Source organism: Solea solea, chromosome 13 (genome assembly GCF_958295425.1).
Source record: "Solea solea chromosome 13, fSolSol10.1, whole genome shotgun sequence".
In the NCBI taxonomy this organism is placed as follows: Eukaryota; Metazoa; Chordata; class Actinopteri; order Pleuronectiformes; family Soleidae; genus Solea; species Solea solea.
The window spans coordinates 21841565-21867748 of record NC_081146.1 but is presented as its reverse complement, the minus strand read 5'-3'; the positions used below and the strand labels follow the sequence as shown (position 1 = coordinate 21867748).

Genomic DNA, 26184 nt, shown 5'->3' with positions numbered 1-26184 from the left:
ACACAGCCATGTGCCCAGACTTGTGCCTTCACTTCAAAACAGAGACACATTCATGTTCTTAAATATCATAAAAGCACAAGAGCTGAGGAGACAGTAAAATGAGCCTCTCCGGTTTCGTGTCAACTTTCATCTTAGAATGGTCTCACTTCTATAGTTGTGTGAGCCAATGTTTAGAAAACAAAAGAAAATGTACAACTGAGCGGACAGTGACCAGATCAGGAAACTGAATTAAGAGCGACAATTCTAAAGTAAACAGTAATAAGAATGCAGTAAACTTCTGTCTTTATAGTCGAGCCGACTGAACAACTAAACAAACATGGTCCACTATCAAAGTGGAACTGATACACATTTATATGTGTTTTATGTTTTATTCTTTAATCAAATATTATGCTCACTGACAGTTGATTTTGTGGAAGACTATTGTCTTCAGTGTTGGATTCTTTATCTGCTCTGCTGTCTCTCTGGATGCTTAGTGATCCAGTCTAATGTTCAGGCCTCCTCCTAGGGCCCAACAGCTATCTTCATTTCTTCTTTTTATCCATACAGCTGGCAAAGAGAAGAGTTGCCTGGTTTCGATGCTGCCTGTTAATTTGAACATTTTGCCGGCTACCTGCCAAAGTGTTGGATTCTGACGCATGACGGGACTGTGTGACATCAGCTACGACAATCCAAAACATCTAAACAACAACAATCCAAAACAACAACGATCTGGTGACCGAATCGCAGCGCAGATGTCGCGAGTCAGGACACATGGGGAAACGTTAAGATCCTGGCAACCAATGCTTCTTCTCAATTTTGTGTTGAAATGTGTTTGTGCTCTGGGTGGAGACAGGACAGGAGGCGATGTTCCCGGCACCCACAGTCTGCCACTACATTACACACACTCTGCTTACTAAGCTATTTACTAGGCATTTACTAGGCATTTCTACTCCTTTCGGGCCTTTGTGCATCCTGTTAAAAAAGTGACACATCCTTCCTGCAGACTTTTTAAAGGTCTGATTAGAGGCAAAACAGCACTTTCTGCCCTGCAGCGTCGTCGCCACAACAAAGTCTCTGTATGCGGTTAATACCAAACCGAACAAGCCTTCAGTCTCAGTGTCTTTTCATTGTTAAAGTAGCTCTAATGTTTCATTTCGCCTCGTTTGTGAGTTTTCACACTGGTTATTTGAACTGTTTGAACGCTCGCGTTTTTTAATGCGACACAAGCGTCCGTCGACGAGTGGTTCAAAGTGTGTAATGTGCTGAATCGCTACCTGATGGGGAGGTAATTAGTGCCTTTGAATTCAGCTCAATAAATAAAAGCAAGCGGGCAGCATGTGCTCCACATTTGCTTTGCAAATAAGTAGTAAATCTCTGGCACACCACGTTCACTCGCTGTAACAAACAGCCCTTCTTTAAATGCACTTTAAAAAGCTTTGCCAGGATTATAAGTGTTCTGACAGGAGATTTACAGCAGCGGGCACCGTGTCCCTGTCAGACGTGAGTGAGTGTTTGTCTTTCTATAGTGGAAAGTACACATGTTGGTTTCAAAACTCATTTTCCTGAATATTCCTATTAGATTTTAGAGGTTGCTCTGCCCTGAAAATTGTTGGGAGACTTTTGATGACTCATCTCGCATAAAGACGCGAGTATATTAACTTGTGTGATTATTTCAATGTCCTGCTCCAATCGGACTTAGCATTCAGATGCTCCGACTCCGTCGTGAGGATGAGCCCAAGTTTCTCTGGGTCTACGTCTACGTGGAGCATCTCTTAATGTCGCTTTCTCCACCCTTTTTTACCGCTGTAAACTCCCTCTTCTTTGGCCACGTAACTTCTGTTGCAAATTTCCCTCATTCCGTGAGCAGCGCCGCCGCGAGGAGACAGGAAGTAGTGGCGCCTGGCGAGTGAAACTGTCAGGGACTGTTTATTTTAGAGTGCCTTCACCTGTGCAGTCAATTATTGATGTTTTGCCCTGGTGTATCAATTATCGTATTGCACGAGGAAACGCCGACGAAATATCACCACAACGATATTTTGACCTGCCCTTAGTGAAAAGACCTCGCTCCAGAAATGTTCTCATCTTCCTCTGCCTCAGAATCATCACTGTCAGCTTCCTCTTTGGTTAACACAGCAACATTGGTGGCGAGAAAAGCGTACAGTATGTAAGTTCAAGTATGGTTTTAAAATGACACTCAGCCCAACTAGTAACACTCTTAACTTTCAAAACCTCCAAACTGAGAAAACCATGATGACATCACAGTGACATCCTTACATCCATACTACACTTGAGCCACGAGAGAGACCTCTCGTCTATTTTCCACGCGAGCGACACGTGTCTTACAGCAGAAATATACAGTGAAAAATGAGTTTTCTTCGCACTTTCAAACGTGTAGATTTGTTGCACATGTCACAAGTCACAGGAGCGGGATACACACATCTGGAGTGAATGACAGGCGCTGCAGATCAGTGCTGCCGCAGCCGTCACGTACTGCACATGTAGGAGGCGTGAGGAAGAGCATCCGTGGCTACTGTGAGCACCTGCAGATAACGCCGATGGACTGACAGAGAGGTGTGAAGGAACAAGATCAGGGTGGAGGTGGATGTGTGGATGTGTGTGTGTGTGTGGGGGGGGGGGGTTCCTTTCACCCGCCTTTAGCCCAGCAACAGAGCATCTCGCCTGCTGGAATTTTCCATGGAGTGAGTGGCAGGCCGGGTATACACACAATGCCTTCCAGCTATCTTGGTTTAAATAGATGACTGTGAGGCCTGGAACGGTGTCTCCCTAACCTTCCTTGTACACCCCCCCCCCCACACACCCCTCAATCACCCTCCTCGCCCTGATGCCCAACATTTTTAAAAGGTCTCCAGGCCCGCTGTGCCACACACACATCACTGTCCCCAAGGTCTTCCTGGAGCCCGACCAAATAAGGCTGATAGTGTTTGTGTGTGTGAACTTCAACTCATGTGTCAAGTGAAACAGACTAAATAAATCTGTCTTATCAGCTGAAGGGTTAACTGCTTGATCTCTCTCCTGTCAGCAACTGTCTCCAGATGTGAGGACCTGGCCAGTGTCACCAGTTCACATGAATGGGTATCAGTTCTGGCCTCTCTCCTCTCTCTCTCCTCTCTCCTCTCTCCTCTCTCTCTCTCCTCTCTGCGTGTTGACTCAATATTATTTATACCCTGTGAATGCTTTCCTGGCTGCACTTGGCACCAGACCCAATCTATTCATATTTAAAGGTATTTACACAAGAGGCAGGCCAAGGAAAACATTTAATTCAAAGTAAACCTCAGGGCAAACAAAACGTCGTGCTAATTTATTTTCACTTCAATTCATGTGTTTCACGTTTCTCATGTGGAGGGAGAGACCATAGAGTTAATGGCTCCGCAGTCTCATTTGATGTGATTACCTAGTTTTCTAGAGCAATGTTCTTTTCTTTTGATATACTCAAAGATGTCTTTTCCACATGAGAGGTGAAAAGGTCAAGGTCAGCCACAGCAGTGTTTATCAAACTTCATATATATATTTTTAAAGATGGCAAACTCTCAAACTTCAATGTAATGTTTCTAATTCTTTCTTTCCTGCCATTTCTGTAACAATATTATTTTTGAATGAGTGAAACCAGCCATTTCCGACTGATACCTGAAACTGATACCTCTATGGAACTAACTAAACTAACTGGTCATAGGGTTGAGCAAAAGATCTATATAATCACAATATAACAAAAGTTCAACTTCTAGCAATATGTTTATGCACTGTACAAACACTCTTTAATATTTAGCTTTCTTTCCATAAAAATGTTTAAAACCAAAATGTACTGGTTTCTTTAACTCTAATCAATTCAGTCTTAATATTAATTATGATGATTATCGATACCCAGTGATTTAGGAATACTTTATCTTGAAGACGAGAGGGAAATCTGTTGCCATTTTCACAAGTATAAATGTATGGAATTCTTGCGCAAGTCTCACGGTCAATAGAGGAAATAACACAACACAAAACAAGGAACACAATAAAAACAGCAATAAAGACTAAATCATTCAATCATGAATGACCTTTCAGCTGTATTGTCGAGGCTTATTTGGCGAGCCCCCAAAAATCTCCCCTGACCCAGTCTCTGGGAATGATTGAGCTACAGAACAACACAACTGAAGGTGGTGGATTCAGCACAGAAATAACCCAAAGCATCTTTATCACTCAGACAGGACTGCTAAATACAAGAATCCCTGATTGATCAGCACACTAATGTCTAGGTCATACTTTCCACAGAGGTACGCTACAGTCCACGTGACGTGCAAACCCTTCGCCGACGAACACACGAGGACACCTATAGTGTCGAGTCCACACACACACTGTATGCTCTGACTGCACAGGCTCCCTGCAGGACAGCACTTTCCATTACAGCTGCTGGCACACTCTTGTTTTGGTCAAAGGAGACAAGGAAGAAGACAGTTACCATGGAAACTTGCTTGAAATTATGCAAGGAGGTCCACACACACTTAACACATGTACAACCCGGGAACTCAAGCAACACAAGGACCAACAAATGAGGGCAAAATCCAGGTGAGAAATCACTGGAATGGAATGTGTGATCGAGTATGCATGAGCATAATGTGAGACTGACGCAGACGCTCAGTTTGGTATGAACGGCACGGTGGCCATGCAGAAATGCGAAGCATCTCTCCGGGGTCATAAAACACAGCGAGTATGACACGGGCCTGAGTGTGTGTCTGCGTTCCGGGCGAGTTTACGGAAACAGCGGCACGCTCAGAAGTGCGTTCGGTGAGGTCAGAGTTGATAAAGTGTCAAAATAAAAACTCATACAACCTGACTGCAAAAAAAAAACCTGAACTATCCCTTTAACACACGTTTGAACTCATGGGTTTTACTGACAGCAGCTTTAAAGCAGTGAAGGTCTTACACACACACACACACACACATACACACACTCTTCAGCGGTGCATGATGGGACTGTTTTTCCAAAATAATCACAAGCACACGTGACCACACAAATACTATTTGGGACTTCACACTCAAGTGATGGGCAAACAGTAGAGACCACATAAGGCCTGCACGTGGGTACGCAAAGGTTTTACGCACGGACGAACACTTACTTTCTGACGGGTAGAAAGGCTGCATGTCGATTTTGTACACCTCCTTCGCGTAATACTCCTCCTCGCTGCGCTGCCGCTCACACGTCGCCGCACGTTCGTTGGCTTTCTCCTGCAGCAGGTCCCTGGTGCTGTTGTAAATGGCGACAATGTCCCGGGACACCTCGTCGGGCTCCGGGAAGTCCTCCGGCGGGCTGGTGAGCTTCAGCTTGCTCAGGATCAGCCCTCGGATGGCCTCGATGCGCTTCTTGTTGAACTGGTCCATGTCCAGCGTGCTGCATGTGGACAGACTGAGCGCCACCGTGGCTAAATCCAAAGTGAGAAGAAGACTCACGACGCACAGGTTCATCTTCTCCACCACTGTCTTTATATCTAAAAAAAAAAATTAAATTAAAATTAAAATAAAAAACAGACTGGAAAATATTTGATTTAAATGTCGCCAGGTAGACGCATTTCTTGCGTAAAGATCAATGTGGAGAGCATTTACGCACACGAGCCAAGTGGCCCCGAACACGTATTTGAAAACCGTTAGATTCTATCTCCCAAGTTTCAATAAAGTATCCATGAAAATCCATTCAAATGCCTCCACCGGCATGGGGTAGAGGGGGCGTGGGGTAGAGAGAGAGTCGTTACTCGGATGATCAGGTTCCCCAGCCACGGTGGTCGCACCGCGGGTGTACGCAGGGCTGAGGTGCCGCTGGGTGTTCACGAGCTGAACGTGCGAGTCTTAAATGTGTGGAGGAAAACGGGAGAGTTGAAAACATCTGAGGGTTATCTCGCACCTCCACCGCACTTCAGCCCAGGTTCCTCTGCTCAGATTCACACATTCATTGCTTCATCGGGAAACAGCAACAAAAAAAACAACTGTCCTGTGGTCAACAGAGAGGCAATGTTTTCACAAATCCACACAGAGTAACAAAAAGTCTTCCTGTCACAGAAACAAAAACATCAACAACAAGTCTCAGCTGGGAGTTTGTGCTTGGTGCGAGTGCAGAGCGCTTTGACGCGTATTCTGTCTCACCCCATCTAGTTGGAGAACGGTTGAACTTTTACGCGTGCCAAGTGGACAGCAGTGGCCGCCTTCAGATTTACCACGTGCTCCCTCCTCAGCCCGCTTCACACCGAGACTGCGTCACTGTCGCAGCAGAGGAGACCCGTTCAATTCCGACTCACCACTGCTTATTTGAATAAAGAGTCATTAGGAGTGCGCGCTCTCTCTCTCTCTCTCTCTCTCTCTCTCACACACACACTCTCTCTCTCTGGGACTGCGCTGCAGCGGCTATTGGCCCACTCTGATGCGTCATGACGCAGGGTCCTAAAGCCCTTCTTTCACACATAGAAAATAAAATACAGTGTAAAATGAACACAGACAACAAAACACTTGATGTTTATACATGAAATGTATTACACCTTATTTTTGTTGGTTAAAAATTCATAAAATTCTTCTCTTCTCTTCCATTTTTCTTAAATCAACCACAGCTTTATTGACTGGATGGATGCAGGGTGTGGGATTTAGTGGCATCTAGGGTAGAAGTTGCATATTGCAACCAAGTGAATACATTCTGTCCACAAAAGATTCATTCACTTCACACAGTTGACTGAACAAAGGTGTGACGTGTAGTGTTGCCTCACATCACTATGTCTGTGATGGAGTTAATCATCAATGCCCTGATGTGAACTTTTGGAGATCCTCACATCCACATTCAGGCAGGGAAGCTCCAAAGGATTCAGTGGGCCAAGGAAATGGCAACTGGGGGGGGGGGGGGGGGGGGGTGGGTAGCACAGCATCAAATCAAATTGATGTTTACTGACAACCTACACCAAATGTTTCTGCTGCAACAAATTAAACATTTGGCCTGTGCTTAGTAATTTACTCAACAACAACACATATTCTTGGCTTTCTCCTTTGACTCCCTGAGGCGTTAGCACTGCACTTCATGGTTCACAAGTTGGGCATAAGAGTTTCTGGCAGCAGGCTTGTGGCCTGGGACCTCTTTGTGGGTTCCCTGACAGAACTATTGTGGCAGTCTTCTTTGCATTGTCAATCATAAACTTTTGGGGGGGAACTTACAAAACTGTAGTTGCTGTGAACAATCCAGGAGGCCCCACTCTCTCTCTCTCTCTCAGCTCGTGACTCCAGGCAATTCTCTGCCCTGTTGTCATGCCGCAACATTCAGGACCAACTTATAGGCTTTAATTGGGCCCAAAGCAGAATATGGAGCAGTTCTGGTTATGAAACCCCACAGAGAGCAGAGCAGAGCATCTTACACAGTAAAAAAAAAAGAAGGAAAGGAAAAAAATGAAAGGAGGAGGCATTAATGCAACATTACAGATGTCGACTGCCACAAAACAAATAAGAGTTTAGTTCAGGGGTCTGAAACTTAAGTGATCTGGGGGCCACAGAAGTGAAGGAAGTTAAAAAAAACCTACATAATATATAGCCATAATGACATTTGTGATGATATTTCATAGAATTTCAAAAATAAAAGTTGTTTGTTTTGATATGGAACTATAAATTGAACAATAAAAATTCAAAATTAATCTGTAAATGACAACTGGTTAATGATGCTATTTATGGGTGAGAGCCAGTTAGTGCTGTTAAGGTGACATAACAAACAAATCAGTAAGGGCCATGGATCAGGTTGTCGGCTGATTGGATGTGTCACATGTTGCCAGGTTCCACAGTGCGCTGCTCCAGCAGAGTCTCCATTGTGCACTCACTCCCTCCCCCACAATCTGAACCTGCTCTGCACCAGATTGATTGATGTTCACACCCCTCACAAAATCCCACTGTTCTTAAAATTATTTACCAGGACCTGTTGTCGGCCCCTGCTCGCTCCATCCCGACCAGAGGCTGCTACCTGTCAGGCCGGACAGCTGCTCAGTGACTGTCTGCACCTACAGACAGCAGCAAACCACATGCTGTCATTAAATCAGTAACATCACCGACACATGTGAGAAAAGGCGAGGTGTGTGCGTGTTTTCAGCAGAGCTCCGCACAACAGCTGGACGTTCTTGAAGGTACAGTGTGTCAAATCTAGCAACATTTATGAGTGAAGTTTAATGTTACAGCTGAATATCCGTCACTTGACCTTTCCCTTCCAAATGTGTGAGAATCTTTGTAGCGTTCAGTTAACAAAACTCAAAAGATGTTTAGTCAAATGTGGGCTATTGTAAACACATGAAGATCCAAAATGGCAGCTTTTGTAGAGCTGACCTGGCCTCTAATATAATGTATTTCATGTAATGAAAAACAATTCATACAATCTGTATGCAATGTGTATTGTTTTATAAGTGTTTTAAAAGGGTTTTATAAATCACACTATGGTTGAACGATTTAGAGACAATATGTATTTGACAAATAACATGATTGCAATTTGATTTACATTATTTTTTACGTTCATATTCAGTTGAATATTTACTGTGTAACAGACTAAACAAATGATGGAAGCATCACCAAATTATACCATCAAAAATATTAACTATCACACACTATTAGATGGATACAAAGTTAAAGATGTGAATTGTTTCCAACATGTATACCCACATTTTTAAATGAAGATAATTTTACCAACCCAGTGTCCCAAATAAGCACCTTATGTGGCTTCATGTGCACCGTAACCCTGTGTGAGTTTGATTACAACCTGCAGTGAGCAGCTGTTTTTCTGATGCGACTGTGGCTCCTGGAGTTTTCAGAAAGAGCACGCAGCACTGTAGATGATAAATGACTTGGCTGTTTATTCAACCAGCACTGTACAAAGCATTTCTATTTACACAACAGTAAAGAGTAAAAACCGATGCTTAGTCTGTGATGGAGGCAGGAGCTCCACACTGAGCAGCTTCTTTCATTTCATTCACTCTCATCTGTTACGTCCCCGTTTTCACACAAAAGCAGAAACAGGAATGTGACATGTATTAAAAAAATGTTTTTCTTGTGAGTACAATCAGTAAAGGACCCTTTCTGTATTGTGTCCATCTTGCTCAGGGTTCCTTCCCTCCCCCACACAGGTCCTCCATGAAGACCTTCTCATCACAGTCCCTTCAGTGAATAGAAGGTCTGATCAGTCTGAATCACTTTCTTCTGCTCCCTCTCCTGTGTGTGGTTCCGCTTCTCCATCACTGTCTTTGTCCCAGTCTTTCATGGTGGCTCCCATCATGAAGTCGTCTCTGAGGACACTCCAGGCAGGTTTCTCCTCCTCCACAGCAGCCGCCTGCTCTCACACACAGACACACTTATTACACTACAGCTCGTACTTTTCCTTAAACATGCTATGAGGCAACACTGACACCTTGTGATCTTGCAGTGAAATTACACTTTATTTGACTCAAAACAGGTCAAGTGTATTTCAACAGCTTGCAATAAGAAACTAAGAGATACATATGTTTTGTCTTTGGAGCATGGGATCACAGTTCTAGCCACATCTACCAATACATTTTTTAATTAATGTAGCTTGTAAGATGAAAAAACAATGCAAGAGTAACTGTTGGATTATGCTGCAGCTGGCTGTGTATGTGGTTATGTAACCAAATCGTTAAATATCGTTAAGTTAATAACAGCTGCACTCAGTTTCTGTTTCCCTGTCCCTGACACGTGAGGTTAAGAATTATGGCATGGCAAACTATTGTGCAGGAAAAAACCTAGCACCTCAATTTCTGATCATATCCAAGTGGTGGTGTGGTGTTTGCTGCTGTATTATATCCATTTAGAAACAGACCCGTAAACACACACAGAGAATAAGACATGACTGAACTCACAGTGTTCTTTTCAGTCTTGCTGCTGCCTCCCTCCGTCCTCCTCAGCACATCGATGAAATCTCTCTTGGATACAGAAGAAAGAATCTTGGCTTTCTTCCTCTCTGAGCCTCCTACTTCTTTCAGCTTGTCGTCGACAGTCTTCTGATGTTTCTTCACAGCGTTGAACAGCTGCACCACCCCTCTGAGCAGTAAAATACACCGTCACATCAGGGATGACACCGAGTTGAACACCGCGTCACAGAAATAATTACACACCTGGTAGCAATCCTCTGTAGACCTTTCTCCGTCTCTCGGTCCTTCCCTATGTCAGGTTTCACTCTGTTCATCATCTCCCATGTACGCCTCTTATCAACCTGGTAGACACAAGCACAAATACAGTATGTACATAGTATAGATATAGATAGCACACATACTAGGCTGGCCATAACTATGAATTATGATGACATAACACTTGACTAAAAAAAAACGCTCGGAGTCATTCGCTCATGAACGCAGCTTTAGAAAGTCTTGAACATTCAAGTAAAAAGTTGCACCCAAACAGGAGGCAGGACACTCCATCCACTAACACAAATACTACTACTGATGCCACCTTGTGGTAATAGATGTGTTACTAATAGGAGGTAATTGGTTAGTTGAAGAACTGACTGTATTAGTTTGTAATGTGACATTCAGTTTAATGTGATGCTTTTGGGATTGAGATTGACATGTCATGCTTTTGGCATAACAGTGTTTGTAATTATTTGGATATGTTAAAATAATCCCATATAAATTTGAGTATTGAAAACTTGAAAAATAACCCTTTAAGGTGTGTAATTTTGCAATTAATCATGACATTTACTATGGATAAACATTTACTATGTTTGTATATTCGGTCTTATTACCACTTTCTTTCTCTCCAGTTGCTCCTGTCGCTCTCGCTCCTTCACTTTGTCCATCTCTTTGTTCTTAATGAGGATGGTGCTTTTGCTCTCTGTTTTCTTCCCCAGAATCTTTGCCATGGACTCTGCCCAGCCGGCGTTGGCATTTGACTCATCATCCTCCACGTCGTCGTCTTCTTCTTCTTCTTCTTCTCCTCCTTCTCCTCCGTCTTCGTCCTCAGCCTCCTCACCTGCACTCTCTTCGTCACCTGACCCTTCATCAATGCTTCCTCCATCAGAGCCACTCTGGTCATCAATGTCCTCAGACTGAGGCTCCTCCTCGTCTACGGTGTCACACAAACAAACAAACACACACATTAGAAAACATTACTCCAACCTCTCACAGACAAACAGGTTTGCACAGCTACTCTTGTTAGGACACTGCTGGACACCCTTACCTTAACCACAACCACTTCATGTTTAAGTCTGCCTATTGCTGTGAAATCAAAACTTCGTCAAAATGAATCATCTGCTAAGAACATTGCCTGTGACCCTAACCAGGTCCTGAACCATGAAATGCAGACTATTATCATTAGGTCTCTAGAGTTTAATAGGGTTAGACTGAAAAACGCCTTTGTAGACCAGTCAATCTTGGAACTAAATATGGAACTTTAAGGAGTCTTAAACACCATCTTACAACGTGTGTATTTATGTCTGTGGTGATTGTAATGTTTAATGTCTGTAGTTTTTTTGTACCGTATGTTTTAGCAAACAACGCGACTGTATTGCAACTGATGATTTTCAGACATGTTCTGACATTAAAGTATTATCGTATAGTATGATCAGGCGCTGCCTTAAGACATAGTACACACTCTCAATCACCACCAAGTTAGCCCGAAGGCTAAAGGTAAGGCTAACTTAAGCTAAGCTAGCTCCGTAGTAGGGCAGAGGAAGCATTTCGCTCACCGCCATTTCCGCTTTTCAGACCTAAACGAACATCGTGTTGGGTTTTTAAAAGAAGACACAGATAAAACAATAATTAAGTCCCCAAAACTCACCCGGCGTCTGCACATGTTTCTTCGCCACAGCTGCCATAGTTGAGTTACATTGAAATAGTTCCGTTTCCGGTACTTCCGCCCTGTTCCGTTCCGACCACACAGCATGACACAAATGTTTTAGAAATCTTTCAAAAACGCTTTTAAAACTGTACAACTAAAAATGTTATTGTTATTTTATTGTCTTTTTTTAATTCACCACAACCACTAAAACAAAATGTTATGTTCAGGAATGCAAGTAAATAACTATAATTTGACATCTTAATTAAGAAATGTGCTTTACTAGTTGTAGGATAAACCTTACATTGGGTGTGTTTGTATGTATTTTCCATCACAGTAGGTAGAATATTAATTATTAATTATTAGATATTATATTTGAATATCCGTAAGTAGATTTCTGCTTCTGTTATAACAAGGAAGGGTGGAGTTGCAGACTTTACACAATATAATGTAAAACACAATTGTGCATAATATATGAGTAAAGGAAGGTGTTTAGATAGCAAATTATCATTTTCCAATTACCTCCAATATATGTCCCACACCTTGATTAGTTTTACCTGCTGCTCAGTGGGGCCTTTGCATTTTGTGAGGCCACAGTATGGAAAACCACAAAATAATAATGGCTGAGTTCTTTTTTCGCTTCTTCAGTTTCATGCTTGTTCATTGTCACACGGTCCGGACTTACATGAACTGAACAGACTTTTTTTAATGTGAATGATTGTTAACACCCGTTCTTACATGTCAAAGGGGCCCGTCATTACTCACTTACCAGTGTTAGTATGCAGTCTCCACTTATCATTCACCCCCCAGCAGCTCGTCTAATCAGCTACAGTATATTTGAGCAACTTTTTGTGACACTGCCTCTGGTCTTGTGATTTTGAATCCTCCACTGCCTGAAATCTCACTCCCTTATTTTGCTTGCAAACATTTTCTGTCATGCCCTCTGGAAACAATTGTTCTCAAAATGTAATATATGAGATATAATGCCTCTTTTATAAGTCTGCTTCAAGTCAAACAATGCCTAACATGCTTGTTCTAGATGCATAAAACATGTTTATGGTCCTGGGGGAGTGATTATAAATGTACATTAAATGTACATATGGCAATGTGAAAATATTTCAACCTGAGCTCAAGGTGAAAAAGAACAAGTTGCTATGACAACACCTTGACAGCACATACTACAGCCACATACAACATTTCCTCACAGTTGCACAAAAATATCAAAACAATGATATTCCACCTTATTTAGTGATGTGTACAGGATTAGGAAGAGAAACCTGACAGACCCTATATAGAGGCATGTTGCGTCACATGTGACACTGAACACCAGAGTGCTACAGGGAACCTGCACACAGGATCACTCAGAGGACAGACACTGCTGGACAAACCGGTAGTAGTAGGTGTGTCGTGTGTCGGCTGCTGTCAAATAAACACGAGGGAAAGCAGCACTTCTAAGCACGACTCAATGAGAGCAGCCACTCACCTGAGAGGCACGTGTGGAGAAAGGCTGAGGTGAAACTCGCAGGAGAGGAGGACGAACAACATGGCACAGACACAAATGGGTAAAGACACTTTCTGAATCTGCATTCTCATTCATCTCTGTGATATTGACAGGAAGCTACAGTGTCTTAATGCTTACGCCTCTCGAACAAAACAATGTAACAGTGCTACAACAGTTTAACAGTTGTCTTGTCTTCTGCGAGATAAAAATGCAAAGAATGTTGTTGGTGATGGGGGATTACGGTGTTCCAACCATTGTCTCCTTTTTCTGCCTTGAATTTCATAGTTTTGTCATGAGTTATTGGAGTCACATGCTGAGTGTGTAGCGATAGTTATCATGGCAGCATTGTGGCTCTGCTGGTGAAACCAGATCAGCCAGTCAGTTACACATCAGAGAGTCAGCGAACTTGGTCATTGTCACAGTGAATATGTTTTTAACTTAAATGCCTTTCACCTTTTTGAACAAAGTAAAAATCAAAGAAATAAATAATAGAGTGTAAATAAACAAGTATCGGTTCAATTGAGTTAATAACAGTGTAATAAAATGCTATGTCCATTTTTTGCTTTGTTTCACATAGTACTGCTGACTGAGAGTAAGGCTACATCCAGACTACCATTATTTTTCAAAACACATCATGTATGTTGGGTTATACCTGCCGTCCACAGCACACTGGTGTTTCAGGCCTTAGGATGTTTGGAAATACACAGTACATTTGCAGTGTTAAATAAACACTTAAAGAGTTAATTTCACACTGTGTCAGAGTGTATTTGGTCCTTATCAGAAATGGTGTTTAATTAACTCTTTCCTAGTGGGCATTCTACTCAATCTGTTGTTGTAGAAACTCTGATAAAGTCATTGAACTTTGACACTGCATATTTAACACTGCGGAATTTACTCTGAAAACTCTGGGACTGTATTTATTCTGAATGGGCCCCTTTGAAAACACGTTAAATGAAATAAAAATGTACCACTATGCATGTAATGGTAAAGCCACATCTGACAGGGCAAATCAGAAAGTCTGCATAGGTTACTGCTGAAATTAAAATGGAGCCTCATCGTTTTAAAAAGGGTTTCCAAATGTACAGATAACACAAAAGATACTAGGCTGGATGTATTACAAGACTGGTGTTGTCTTTGCCACCAGTAATGAAGACAGAAAAAGCAAAAACTAAAACTATTAACATTGAATCATGCTTATTAACATCAATCTAGCAAACGTTCATAGAGAGGAGAGATGTGACCAAGGAAACCAAATAGAGTTGAACATAGTTGAACTTTACTTAAAATAAAATGACCTCAGAGCAATGCCTAACATTTTTCCTCTCGACTTGTCTCAGGTGCCAGGAGCCCTCTTGCAGAGGCAGCTGTAGGCTTTGCACTGGGAACCGTGGCAGGCTGTATACTGGGAGCCACCGAGGACCCACTGGACAAAACCCTGTCGATGATGACTGAAGCAGGATCACTGAGACCGGTGATAGAGGAGATAGAGAAAGTTGGTCCTTTAGGGCTTGGGACCCTAATTGGAGCCTCAGCACTGACCACAGCGATGACATCGGCAGTAGCTGGTGTGATTCTGGCAGCAGTGGCGGCTTCCATGTTTGTGGCCACCAGGAGCTGCACGGCCTCCCACTCAAACTCCGGTGGTTTGTGGGCATCAGCAGGATTGGCTGGAGCCTTCGGGACCACTCTCAGTGGAGCCACGCTTGGGCTTGCTGTTGAATGGATTGTGATGAAGTACGGCATGGTGGGTCTTCTGTGGGCTCTGAGCATTTTCACTCTGTCCAAACCTCCCCTGCACTTTGTACTGAAGCTCCTCTGGAAACAGAGTGAGGCCTGTTGCACTCTGGGGTCTACAGATTGGGTTAGGGAAAGGGAAAAGATCGAGATTACAGAGTCTCAGCAGAGACAGAGAGTGGCTGTGCAGATAGAGCAGAAGATCCTGACACTGGAGAATGGAAGCGACACTGGTGGAAATGAGGACAGGACAACGTGGGACACTGAGCGACGGAAGAGAGAGGAGATCGAGAGGAAGAAGGTGAAAGCTGCAGAGGCAGAGATGGAGCAAAGAACCCTCCAAGAATGGATCAACACTGTGGTCGTCAAACATGTGGACTTCCTGGCCTTCTCAGGAATACCAATGACAATTGTTGCCATAGTAACATCAGGCTTTGGGATCTTTGGCTACGGAGGGCACCAGTCTGTATTCATAGTGCTTCTGGCTTTGGTTATAGTCATGGCCTATTTTCTAATAAAATCTTCTGACTTTAAGTTCTGGATGTTAGTAGGATGCATGGGAATGCTAGCAACGTTTGTCATTGCCATGCTCACCCTACACGCTGGACAGATGGTCGTCACAACTGCCATGAAGATGCATGCGACAGGGCAGAAACCATCCCGGGAAGACGTTAGAACTCGCATGAACCAGGGGTCCTCTTTGGAGGCATTGAAAGCAGCTTTCTTTGTGGCAAAACTTTGTCAGCTGGCATTGGGGGCAGCAGTGGGGGGGCCACTAGTGAGGCAAGCAGCTGGAGAGGTGAAAGTCATAGCAGGGGCGGCTTTAGTGGCACTAGGTTTACTGGTTGGGGTGGAGGCTTTAGCTCCAGCTCTGGGGAAAGGGGGTCAAAGTGGGGCTCTGCTTGGGGTGGTGGGTGCAGCGGGGGTGTCGGTGGGTGCAGCATCAGCTGTGGCCGGAAGGTGGTCGTCATGGCAAGGAACTTTGGGAACGGTAGCAGGATTAGTTATCGGGGCATTAGTGATGGGGAAATGGCATGTTGTCAACATTGGACTGCAGGTGCCTGTGGCTTATGTCTTTGCCATGACCAATCCATTTTAACACAACATGTGTCAAGATCCCATGGGCCTTCCGTCAAAAATGTTACTCGTGCACAATGAGCTGCCAATGTTTATCGTTTAACTACCTATTTTATGGCGTATAATGTTTGTCAATGTTATCCATTTTCTACAAAAATGTTTCAACCTCTGTTCAGATTAAAACTCCTTTGTTAAATCCCTCTGTCATTTGAATATTAAATCATGCATTCCATTTTTAGGTCCTGGGTTCAAGTAAATATATTTTATTTTACTGTTTAACACCATACTGACCAGTTTTCCTCTGTTTGGTATGCAAGTTGTTCTTCTGGTTTTCTGTCAATTGGATGCCACAAGGACAATGTATGCAACTCAAGTGATGTGTTGATAAGGATGAAATGTGTAAAAGAATGTGTGTGTGTGTGTGTGCTTTTTTTTGTTACGTCATAAGGACCTTTTCCGCCATAAACGCTGACCTTTGTCGGAATCAGTTGTCCTCATAGGAAACAAAACCTGGTCCTAATGAGGCAGAACCTAATTTTGAGGCTCTGATTAAAGTTGGGATTAAAACATGTGGCGTGGTTAGATTAATGTTAGGGTTAAGCTTTAACTGGTTGTGGTTAAGGTAAAAGGGAAAAGGTTCTGGTAAGTACAGTACTGTACAAATGAACAGACGACTAACATGTTTCTGACTGGATTTATCTGATACCTGACCAGGAATGGACAATAATCTGGAGTTTACCGTCCCAGTATCTTGTTATAAATAAATCTATTTTATTGCACCAAGGTTTTACTTTGCACAAAGAAACAGTGACATTGATGTGAACTTGTATGTCTGTCATCAGGCTCCAAAGGATAAACATCATTTGTGAGTGTAGACAGTTTAAAGTACCAGTTTGTTTACATATAACTACATTCCATTAGTACAAACATACTGTACACACATGAGTGCATCTGCATGTGACTGTATGACGGAGAGAGGGAGAGAGAGAGAGAAATAAAGAAATGATTGTACTTTATCATAACCTGATAAAGCACACTATCTCATTTATGTTTAGTTATTAATAATAGAAGCTTTATTTTTCTTCTTCATTTGGCTTCTCCCTGTCTTGTGGTCGCCACAGCGGTTGATCTGTGTATTTGGTTTGGCAGAGATTGGCTGGGGTCAATTTAGAGTGTCCAGTTATCATTGAGCAATGGGGATTGGGTACGTTGCTCAAGGGTACCCCAGTCCTTGACTTGGCGGGACTCAAACCAGCAACACTCCAGTTATAAGCTCCTACTCGACTTGGCGATGGGCTGCCCCATTGAATTTATTAAACCATGTTTCATTATTTATTTATTTGATATCATCTGAAGACTTGTACGTGTGAAATGACAATAAAGTAACAACAATTAACAAATAAATGAATAAAAATAGAAATATCTAAAGAAACAAAACCATCTAAATACATAATATGATAGTAACCACTGACAAAACTAGGCCTCTCTGAAAAGAAAATACTTCCCAGTTTATGTTTTACTGCAGCACAAACAGCAAAAAACCAAACAAATCCAGTATTTCATAGGTGTTAATTATGTTTGCATTTCCTGTGTCAAACCTCATGGTGAAGCTGTAAAAGACCCAGCACAACACATCGGTCCAAAGTACACGAGGATCAGATTACTAAATGTTTCCTGTTTCATCATGTGACACAGAGCAGAGCAGTCACATGACACACAGTTTAACATATCAGGAAGTGAGTGAGTGTTGCTGCTCGGGGCAAATTCCAGGAAGAAGAGAAGACTGCAGGATCTTTAGTAAACAGGTAATACACACCACCATGCTCATTCTCTTCTTTGCATAGGGTTTAAATACACGACGTATGATTCTCCTGCATGTTAAAACTCCTCCTGGAGCAACATTGGTTCAACAGTTTAGATTTTGTTTGTTCAGGAATACATGCTCAAATTACTTATTATATCATTCACCTTTATTGTAATGTAAAAACAAACTCGACCTCATAATGGAAAATTGTCGTTGTTAATCCATAATAGCGAGAGTTGTGACTGTTTCATGGTAAAAACTGAAGGCTATAGTGTTAAATTCACTGTTACATAGTTAACACTGGTAGTAGCTTCATAATAACAATGAATGTATGTGTGTGGGACCTAAGAGAGGGATGAATCTCATATTTAGTAATTATACATTTTGATTATACTGACGCTAGACTGTAGTTACTGTGATTACCATGCTCTTAGCTTGATATTACTTTGGAAATAACATGGAAATACTGTAATAGTATCTTTTCATTACAACATTACCGTAGAAATAAGAAGATATTACCACAATATTACAATAATACAACAAAACAAAGTGACCAGTGTCAGTGTCAAGGAACATTCTGACTGTGTGTGTGCTTCTGTATGTCAGTAAACATTGTATTGTCTTCTCATAGAATGGGGCCCTCATCAGTAGCTCTGCTCCTTGCCATGATCTCTCTGACTGCAGCGCTGGACAATGGAATGCTCAAGACTCCACCTATGGGCTGGATGGCGTGGGAGCGCTTTCGCTGTGACATCGACTGTAAAGATGACCCGCAGAACTGCATCGGGTATGATTCACTGGGAAAAAGTCGGATTTAGTTTTCACTGGATATTCTGAACTGAAATGACTCCACATGAACCATGTGTGGATCCATTCTTGTCCATTTGCATAACAAGCTGCAGGCTGGTTTGTCAGCTGTTGTATAAACATGCCAATGTAAGACGGTGAAATTTGCTCAAGTGATGATCCGTTTGTGAAGTCACCCATGACAATCTGAAATCCCGCGTTGAAGCCTCCAGAATCGTGATTTGGCAGCATTTGCAACTGTAAGTTCAGAGGCTTCATCTGCATCCACTGGATAATACACTGTTATTTACACCGGAGTCCGTATATGCACCATAGTATTGTCTATTTTCCTCTAAAAGGTAACATAATTTACAGGATTACAGAAAATGATTTTCATTTTAAAACACTTTCACTCTTAAACAAACATACCTATGACTAATATATGTGATTCCCACCTTTAAAAGCTTTCAAATGTCACACAATGGACCTCTATGCACCTTTTGGAGACATTTTGAGAGGTCTAAGGCCCAGACCTTGGAGATGTCACCAAGTGTGCAGCAATAAAAGCATGTGGTCAATGCAGTCATAAATAATTGATAGAAAATTAAATATTCCTGTTCTACGAGATAACTATTAGTTGCAGCTATAGAACACAAGAACTTTAAGGAAACTAACAGAAGAATGCATAACATGTGACCTGAAAACAGAGATGATGCAAAAACCTGTAAATGTGTCTCCTCCATAACTGATGAGCGCCGTTTTTTTTTCTTCTTCTCTCGCCTGCAGTGAGAAGCTGTTCAGAGACATGGCTGACCGGCTGGTGGAGGATGGCTGGAGAGAACTGGGCTATGAGTATGTAATGATAGATGATTGCTGGACGTCTATGCAGAGAGATGAACAAGGGAGGCTCCAGCCTGATCCCTCCAGGTTGGTGTTTACTTCACTGTGATCCATCAACACTCATGAACAAACAGTAATTCTCTAGGAAGAAATTGAATCAAAAATAATTTGATGACCTTCTAAAGTATAGGCCTACACTTTGTCACAAATCTGTTATTATGTACATACAGTGGTTCATTTTCAAATGCTTGCTTTTATCCTTTGGCAGATTTGAACACTTAGACACTTATGATGGATTATATCAGTTCACACTGATGCAGTTAATTGTGAAATGATTATGACACTTAAATAATCTGGGTCAGAACTTGTATTTGTTTAGTCAGTAAATAAGATTTAATTGGGTCACAAGGTTTAACTTTGTGACCCAATTACGTCTTATTTATGTTTGTCACGTTCCACTGTCATATTAAGGGATTACTGACAACCACACATGCTTTATGGAGAAAGGATAGGAACTCGATCTTCCCCTTAGGGAAACTATTACATCCTGGGTAGCGTGACAAATAAGTACACGCACAATACATGCACCTGTCATATTACAGTGTTAGTATTGCACTTATCCTAAAAATGTAGCCCAGCAATGAAAACATGAGCCGTGGCCTCAGCCTGAAACACAGTCAGAGTCATTCTCTGGTATCGTATCAGTTGATGCATGAAATGTTCCTGTGTTTGCTCTCCCCCGAGGTTCCCAGGGGGCATTGCAAAACTGGCAAGGTACATCCATGACCGAGGACTGAAGCTAGGCATCTATGCAGACATGGGCTCTCACACATGTATGAGATACCCTGGCACCCCATTGGACAAAATTGTGATTGATGCCCAGACCTTTGCTAGCTGGGGAGTAGACTATCTGAAGTTTGACGGTTGTTTCTCTAATCCCATAGAACACATGCTGGGTAAGACCGCTGACCTATTGTTGAATGAAGTTGTCATAAACTTTACATTTTTGGAGATCAAGGACCAACTATAGGTTGTTTTTGTCTTGTGTCCCACAGGTTACCCTCTGATGTCCAAGGCTTTGAACGCTACAGGCAGACCAATAGGATACTCATGCAGTTGGCCTGCCTATGTAGGGGGACTTCCACCTAATGTGAGTGTCACTGTCAAACCCAAGAGCTGGGACTTTGGGACTTAATACAGAACAAGGCACGCATGTTCTAGATTTACTGTAATGACTGGTGTCCCTCTTATAATTAGCATTCACTCCATGGAGAAGTTGTCAGTATGAAGTCCAGGTTCTGGTATTTGACTATAGATGTGCTTGAATGGATGACACTATGCTTGTGCAGGTGAACTACTCTCTGCTGGGGGAGATTTGTCATCTGTGGAGGAATTATGACGACATCCAGGATTCATGGGACAGTGTGCAAGACATCATTGGGTGGTTTGCCAACAACCAGGATGATCTGCAGCCAGCTGCAGGGCCCGGGCGATGGAATGACCCCGACATGGTACAGTATAATGGATTTGTCTCCCTGTGCAGATCACCATAAGGACAGGGGCTCAGGAGGTTCAGTAGGTCTACTGCCCAGATTGTTGAGGTTCGAGTCGTGGCCCCCTTTCAAACTGCTTACCTCCTCACCCCTTTACCAATGAAAGTATTTAGTTGGCATTCACTCCTGAGTCAAATAACTCTTCAAGGTAGTTCTCAGTTTTGGCTCATTGGCATTAGTGGGCACACAACCATGCTCACCAGAGTGAGTAGGTAATATCTCCTTTGTAAGCTTTATTTTTTGACAGCAATTCAACTTCCATCATTTGCACATTCATCCTCCAGTCTTTAGCTTAGCAGTGAGCCATTAATTGTTTTTTGTAATTTGGGACAGTGCTCAATATTTAACATAAAAACACCAAATAGCAGAGCAGTCACTGGCAATTTTTCATTTTCATTAACATTTTTTTTGCTATTTTTAGATTCAAGAATCCAAGTATACCTGCTAATTTTAGTGTGGGCAAGACACTTAACACCAAGAATTGTCCTTGCTGATAGTCAGTAAATGATATGAGAGAAAAAACTGCAGCATACAACAAATACATTGTAGTATGGATTTAGCCTCAGTGTATTCACTGTAGAAGACTAACTTCTTTGAATTCATACAGTTGTTATTTCTCCACAGCTCATCATTGGCAACTTTGGTCTCAGTGTGGACCAGGCTCGCTCTCAGATGGCTCTTTGGGCGATAATGGCAGCCCCTCTCGTCATGTCTAATGACCTGCGAAACCTGGACAACAGCGCAAGGGCAATCCTTCAAAACAAAATGGCCATTACCATCAACCAGGACCCCCTGGGTATACAGGGCAGACGCCTGCTGCAGGTCTGACACATGAGTTATATACAGAGAAATTAAAAAGTAAAGAATCAACAATGTGAGGGCTGGTGAACTCCTTCTGAGAGAGCTTAGTTCTACAATAACATCAAGGTGTGTATTTTATTTATATTTGTGTGTGTTGCTGAACAGGAGAAGAGCCACATCGAGGTGTTCTGGAGGCCTCTGTCTAACTCAGCCAGCTCGCTTGTGTTTCTGAGCCATCGGACAGACATGCCCTACCTCTACCACACTTCTCTGGCAAAACTCCAGTATGAACCTGGCAACTATGAGGTTTGTCTATGTCCAAAGATCATTTTTATTTTATTTTTTTATGTGCTGTGTTGAGTTGTTGGTGGGAACAAAAATTTAGGACATTGGTGTGTAGATGTTCGTGACATCTAATAGAGAGACTGCAGAGTGCAACAAACAGAGGACTACTCTGCTCACAACTCCCTTTGTCATGCACATCAGGGATGTACAGTAGTGTTTGCATACTATAAACCAGTTTCCCACATTATTTGCTGTTTCCTCTTTGTCCTTTGGTGGTTTAAGCATTTGATTTGTGTGGACAGAGCTGTACTTTTTCGGCTAACGAATTCAGCTTCCACTTCCACAAAATGTATTTACATGTGACAAGAAAACATAATAAAATATATATATATATAAATAAATAAATATAATAAGGAATCTACGGCACAAAGCAAAAGGGACAAAGAAGTCGCGTACCTCTACGACGTATCACAGTAAAAATACATTTAGTTTCACGAAACGTAGTAACACGTTACAAAATGATAATTGGCATTGTCTCTTATACACTGTCCTCCTAAATGTCAAGGACCTTGGACCTTTGTCCCGGACCTTTGGAGTATTTACTTAAGTGAGAGTTTGAATTCTTCTGTCAAGCACATTTGCTTCATCTCAAAAGATCAAATATGAGTTACATTTGTTGTAATCAGCCTCAAATATGTTCTTTTCCTGCTTTTAGGTTTATGACGTGTTTACGTCCTCAACAGTGAAAGGGTTAAATGCCACCACCGTCTTTACAGTCTCCATAAACCCCACCGGTGTGGTCATGTGGTACATCTCCCCACGAAAACAGTCCCGACAACAGGTTGAAAGACTCCACCACCAGCAGCAGCACAAGAAGACAAATGTATTCCGCAAATTTAAAGCTGAGCATCACACTGTGTTATGAAGGACCAAAAAGACGCTGATTCACGATACATGATCAAATGCTGACTGACTCAATCGATGCCAACTTGATAAGTGATGAATGTTTTTATTGGAATCAAATACAATGTGTTCAACTGTGGCTCAACTTCTCGTCCGTATGAGAAACACTAGCTCTTATCACTGCTGCAATTTAGCTTAGTTATAATATATGTATTACATTTCCACTCCATGGTCAGTGTTGGAGATCATTCACAATTTTGTACATTGTCTAAAACTATCAGGTCCAAGTTTAACCAGGCTCCACTAGAGGGGGCTGTGAATGTGTGTAAAGTAAAATAAAGTCCTGCTCATGTTGAATTGTACACACATGCTGAGTGCACTGATCACCTGATTGTATGAATTGTTTTTTATGACCCTTTAATATTTATATCAGGAGCTGGGTCAGCTGCATGGAGACCACCATCTATATACAGTAAATACAATTGACTTGACATTTTGGACCACCACGTTTTTACAACTGCCCACAAAAGACAAATAAAACATCCTTTGAGCTTTGACATAAACTACAACACACTTGGAAGGGAAGAGTGAAGTGAGGGCTATTTAGCTGCAACATGAAACTTCACCAATAACTAATGTGTTAGCTCATTTTGGACCTTTTCTGCCATCTTGAGGCTAAAAATTGATCTCTCTCCCTCACACACAAGGGAAATGAAAACCAATTCTAACCCTAACCCCAGGTTTTAACCCCACCCCCTCCATAAGCCCTTTAAAAATCTGAAGACCAGCAAAAATGTACCCACTTTCCCAAAATGTCCTCACTCTGTATGGTTTATACAATTGTTGGTCCTCACAAAGCAACAAATACAAGTATACACACACACGTTTGTGCAGCATTCAAAGTGAGGGCCTTCATAGACATAATGCATTCCCTAGACCAGTGTTTCTCAATCCTGGTCCTCTGGGCCCACTGCCCTGCACGTTTTAGATGTTTCACTGCTCTAACACACCTGAATCAAAGTAATATGTCGGTACTAGGCTTTTGCAGAGCTTGTTGATGAGCTGACTATTTGAATCAGGTGTGTTAGCAGGGAAACTAAGACGTGCAGGGCAGTGGGTCCCCAGCAACACGAGAGAAACACTGCCCTAAACTTGATCATCACAACTAACCGTAACCCTTACCCTAACCCAATACTAAGCTCTTAAAAATGTGAGGACCAGCCAAAATATCCTCACTCCGTATTGTTTGTACGATTTTTGGTCCTCAAAAAGCAACAAATATAAACACACACACACAGATTCCGTTCACATTATTTCAGTGTTGAAGAGTATTTCTGTGCCAGGTTGACCCTCTCTACCAGCTGCGCTGTTCTGCACCCCAGGCTCTTCCTTGGCTCTTCCTGTGGCCCCAAGATCTGCTGAGCCTGAGCAAGCGATCCATGTCCACCCACATGTTTCCCACTGCAGAGCCCCTTCAGGTCTTCCTGAGCGGTGTGGGTCAGCGCCCCTCTCTGCCAGCTGCCATCATTCATGGGTGAATCCACAAAAGGAAGACATCAAATGCGCTGACAGTCTCACACATGTGTGTTTGGATGTACAGTATAGGAGCTGACACACACTAAAATATTTACAGAAGCAAAGAGCCACTCGGCTGTTTTCAGCTTGTTGGAACAAAAACATACTCGGCAACAGGAAACTTACATATCAAGTTCAAAAACCCTGGAGTGCTGACAGTTTGCACTTCCATCACTGATGGAACATCATTACAGGAACCATCAACATTAGGTCCAAAAATAAACCAAACGTGCAGAGACTCTATGGAGTTTGTTCCTCAGTCAGTATTTGTACCTTTTTGTCTTGTGATGACAAAGAACAGACACTAATGACCATGTGACCGTTTTAAAAAGTTTAGGTGATGCAGCGTAGTTGCTTTGATTGCCATGCAGCCAATTACAGGTAATAAGAAATGACCTTTGTGGTCATTTTGATTTTCAAAAAATGGTCGACAACTAAATTAACGTTACCTTTAGGGCTACAACACACACATGTATGGATGAATGAATGTATGCCCCTTAAGCGAAACCTCTCCAAAAGTTTCATTGCACCATGTCCATGTGTACAATGACTATAAAGAATCTAATCTAATCCAAATCTAAATCTATCCTTAACCCCCACTCCTCACTCACACACAGTAAGTGATACAAGTTCTCCAGAATTCAGCTCTACAGCTGTTGGGAAAACTCGACTGTGGATAATTTTAAACTTCCACAGCTCCATAATTTTTCCACATCATCTAAGACAAATTTGACATGTGTGTCTTCAGCAAACTCAAACAGCATGTTGTTTGCATGGTTTCTCTGGGGTTTTTTGGGTTGTTTTTTTTTAACTCTTTTTCAACAGGGGTTGGCATGTGTATTCACACACAGGCGAATCAGATCAGCAGACTAAACACAGTCTTTTTACTGTTCCTATGGAGACGGTTCATTGGCATAATGTATTCAACAGCTCGTACTCACAGACACATACATTTCAGTCACACACACGTTTGTGCAGCATTTGTAGTGAGGTCACTTAGAGACATAATGCATTCTCTAGCCCTTTACCCTAACTTGAACCATCGCAACTAAATGCCTAACCCTAACCCTAAAACCTCGTCTTAAGGGACAGCAGAACGTCTTCACTTTCCCAACATGTCCTCATTCCTATGGTTTGTGCATCCTGTGCATGTATCAAGTTAGGTTGTTCGGTTTAAGTTTAAACAAACAAACTGAGATGAAATAACATTGTTGGGGTCGTGAGGTTCAGTGCGGGATTTTAAACTGCAACAAGCTGTTTCAGCTTTTCCAGTTGTTGTATACATTGTTGATTGAACACGGCTGGACTTTCATTTCACTTTAATGTATCATTATTGTTAATAATACTGTTTTTACTATTATTATTTGTAGTTTTATATCATTCTGTGTGATTAAAGTTTCCTTTTCAGACCAGAATCACTGACATCCACTGATGTTCTTTAGCATTTCTGCATCTTGACCACACCAATTAAGCATTTGACCCATTATTGAAGCAATTATGGTGTACAGCCCAGTTACACGCTTAACTAGACATAACTCAAACACAGCCACCGCAGACTAAATGGC

At 42.2% G+C, this 26184-nt stretch overlaps 4 protein-coding genes across 6 annotated transcripts in view; 2 read left to right on the top strand and 2 right to left on the bottom strand.

The window, feature by feature from the left end:
* Positions 1-6296, bottom strand: part of tgfb2 (transforming growth factor, beta 2) — a 31525-nt gene extending 25229 nt beyond the window's left edge. Inside the window, exons 1-2 of one of the 3 annotated variants that reach the window (XM_058648366.1) lie at positions 5585-6296; positions 5097-5465 (exon numbers count right to left, since the gene is read on the bottom strand). In XM_058648366.1, the coding sequence (XP_058504349.1) occupies positions 5097-5442 (346 nt within the window). In that variant the 5' untranslated portion in view covers positions 5443-5465; positions 5585-6296. Of the gene's footprint in view, positions 1-5096 lie in introns of all 3 variants that reach the window. The other 2 variants (XM_058648367.1, XM_058648364.1) reach the window with 2 other exon arrangements.
* Positions 6297-8811: 2515 nt separating this feature from the next.
* On the bottom strand, positions 8812-11840 carry rrp15 (ribosomal RNA processing 15 homolog). The gene is made up of 5 exons (XM_058647991.1): positions 11764-11840; positions 10730-11049; positions 10104-10201; positions 9849-10029; positions 8812-9304 (listed from the first exon to the last, which is right to left on the bottom strand). Exons 1-5 carry the CDS (start codon positions 11798-11800, stop codon positions 9155-9157), a joined length of 786 nt encoding a protein of 261 aa, XP_058503974.1. The 5' UTR covers positions 11801-11840; the 3' UTR covers positions 8812-9154.
* Positions 11841-13198: 1358 nt separating this feature from the next.
* LOC131471317 (uncharacterized) lies at positions 13199-16094 on the top strand. The gene is made up of 2 exons (XM_058647816.1): positions 13199-13322; positions 14599-16094. Exons 1-2 carry the CDS (start codon positions 13304-13306, stop codon positions 16092-16094), a joined length of 1515 nt encoding a protein of 504 aa, XP_058503799.1. The 5' UTR covers positions 13199-13303.
* Positions 16095-17786: 1692 nt separating this feature from the next.
* LOC131471437 (alpha-N-acetylgalactosaminidase-like) lies at positions 17787-23183 on the top strand. The gene is made up of 9 exons (XM_058647990.1): positions 17787-17877; positions 18508-18663; positions 19449-19589; positions 20247-20458; positions 20558-20652; positions 20852-21013; positions 21680-21877; positions 22022-22162; positions 22857-23183. Exons 2-9 carry the CDS (start codon positions 18509-18511, stop codon positions 23064-23066), a joined length of 1314 nt encoding a protein of 437 aa, XP_058503973.1. The 5' UTR covers positions 17787-17877; position 18508; the 3' UTR covers positions 23067-23183.
* The last annotated feature ends 3001 nt before the right edge of the window (positions 23184-26184 follow it).

What these genes read in the sequence shown, in the direction of transcription:
- rrp15 (XM_058647991.1), bottom strand. Translation starts at nt 11,800, where the DNA reads ATGGCAGCTGTGGCGAAGAAACATGTGCAGACGCCGG. An exon ending in AACTGGAGAGAAAGAAAGTG is followed by an intron (nt 10,202 to 10,729) that starts GTAATAAGACCG and finishes TGTGTCTACCAG; the next exon opens with GTTGATAAGAGGCGTACATG. An exon ending in GCAAGACTGAAAAGAACACT is followed by an intron (nt 9,305 to 9,848) that starts GTGAGTTCAGTC and finishes GTGTGAGAGCAG; the next exon opens with GCGGCTGCTGTGGAGGAGGA.
- LOC131471437 (XM_058647990.1), top strand. Translation starts at nt 18,509, where the DNA reads ATGGGGCCCTCATCAGTAGCTCTGCTCCTTGCCATGATCTCTCTGACT. An exon ending in CTCCAGCCTGATCCCTCCAG is followed by an intron (nt 19,590 to 20,246) that starts GTTGGTGTTTAC and finishes CTCTCCCCCGAG; the next exon opens with GTTCCCAGGGGGCATTGCAA. An exon ending in TAGGGGGACTTCCACCTAAT is followed by an intron (nt 20,653 to 20,851) that starts GTGAGTGTCACT and finishes ATGCTTGTGCAG; the next exon opens with GTGAACTACTCTCTGCTGGG.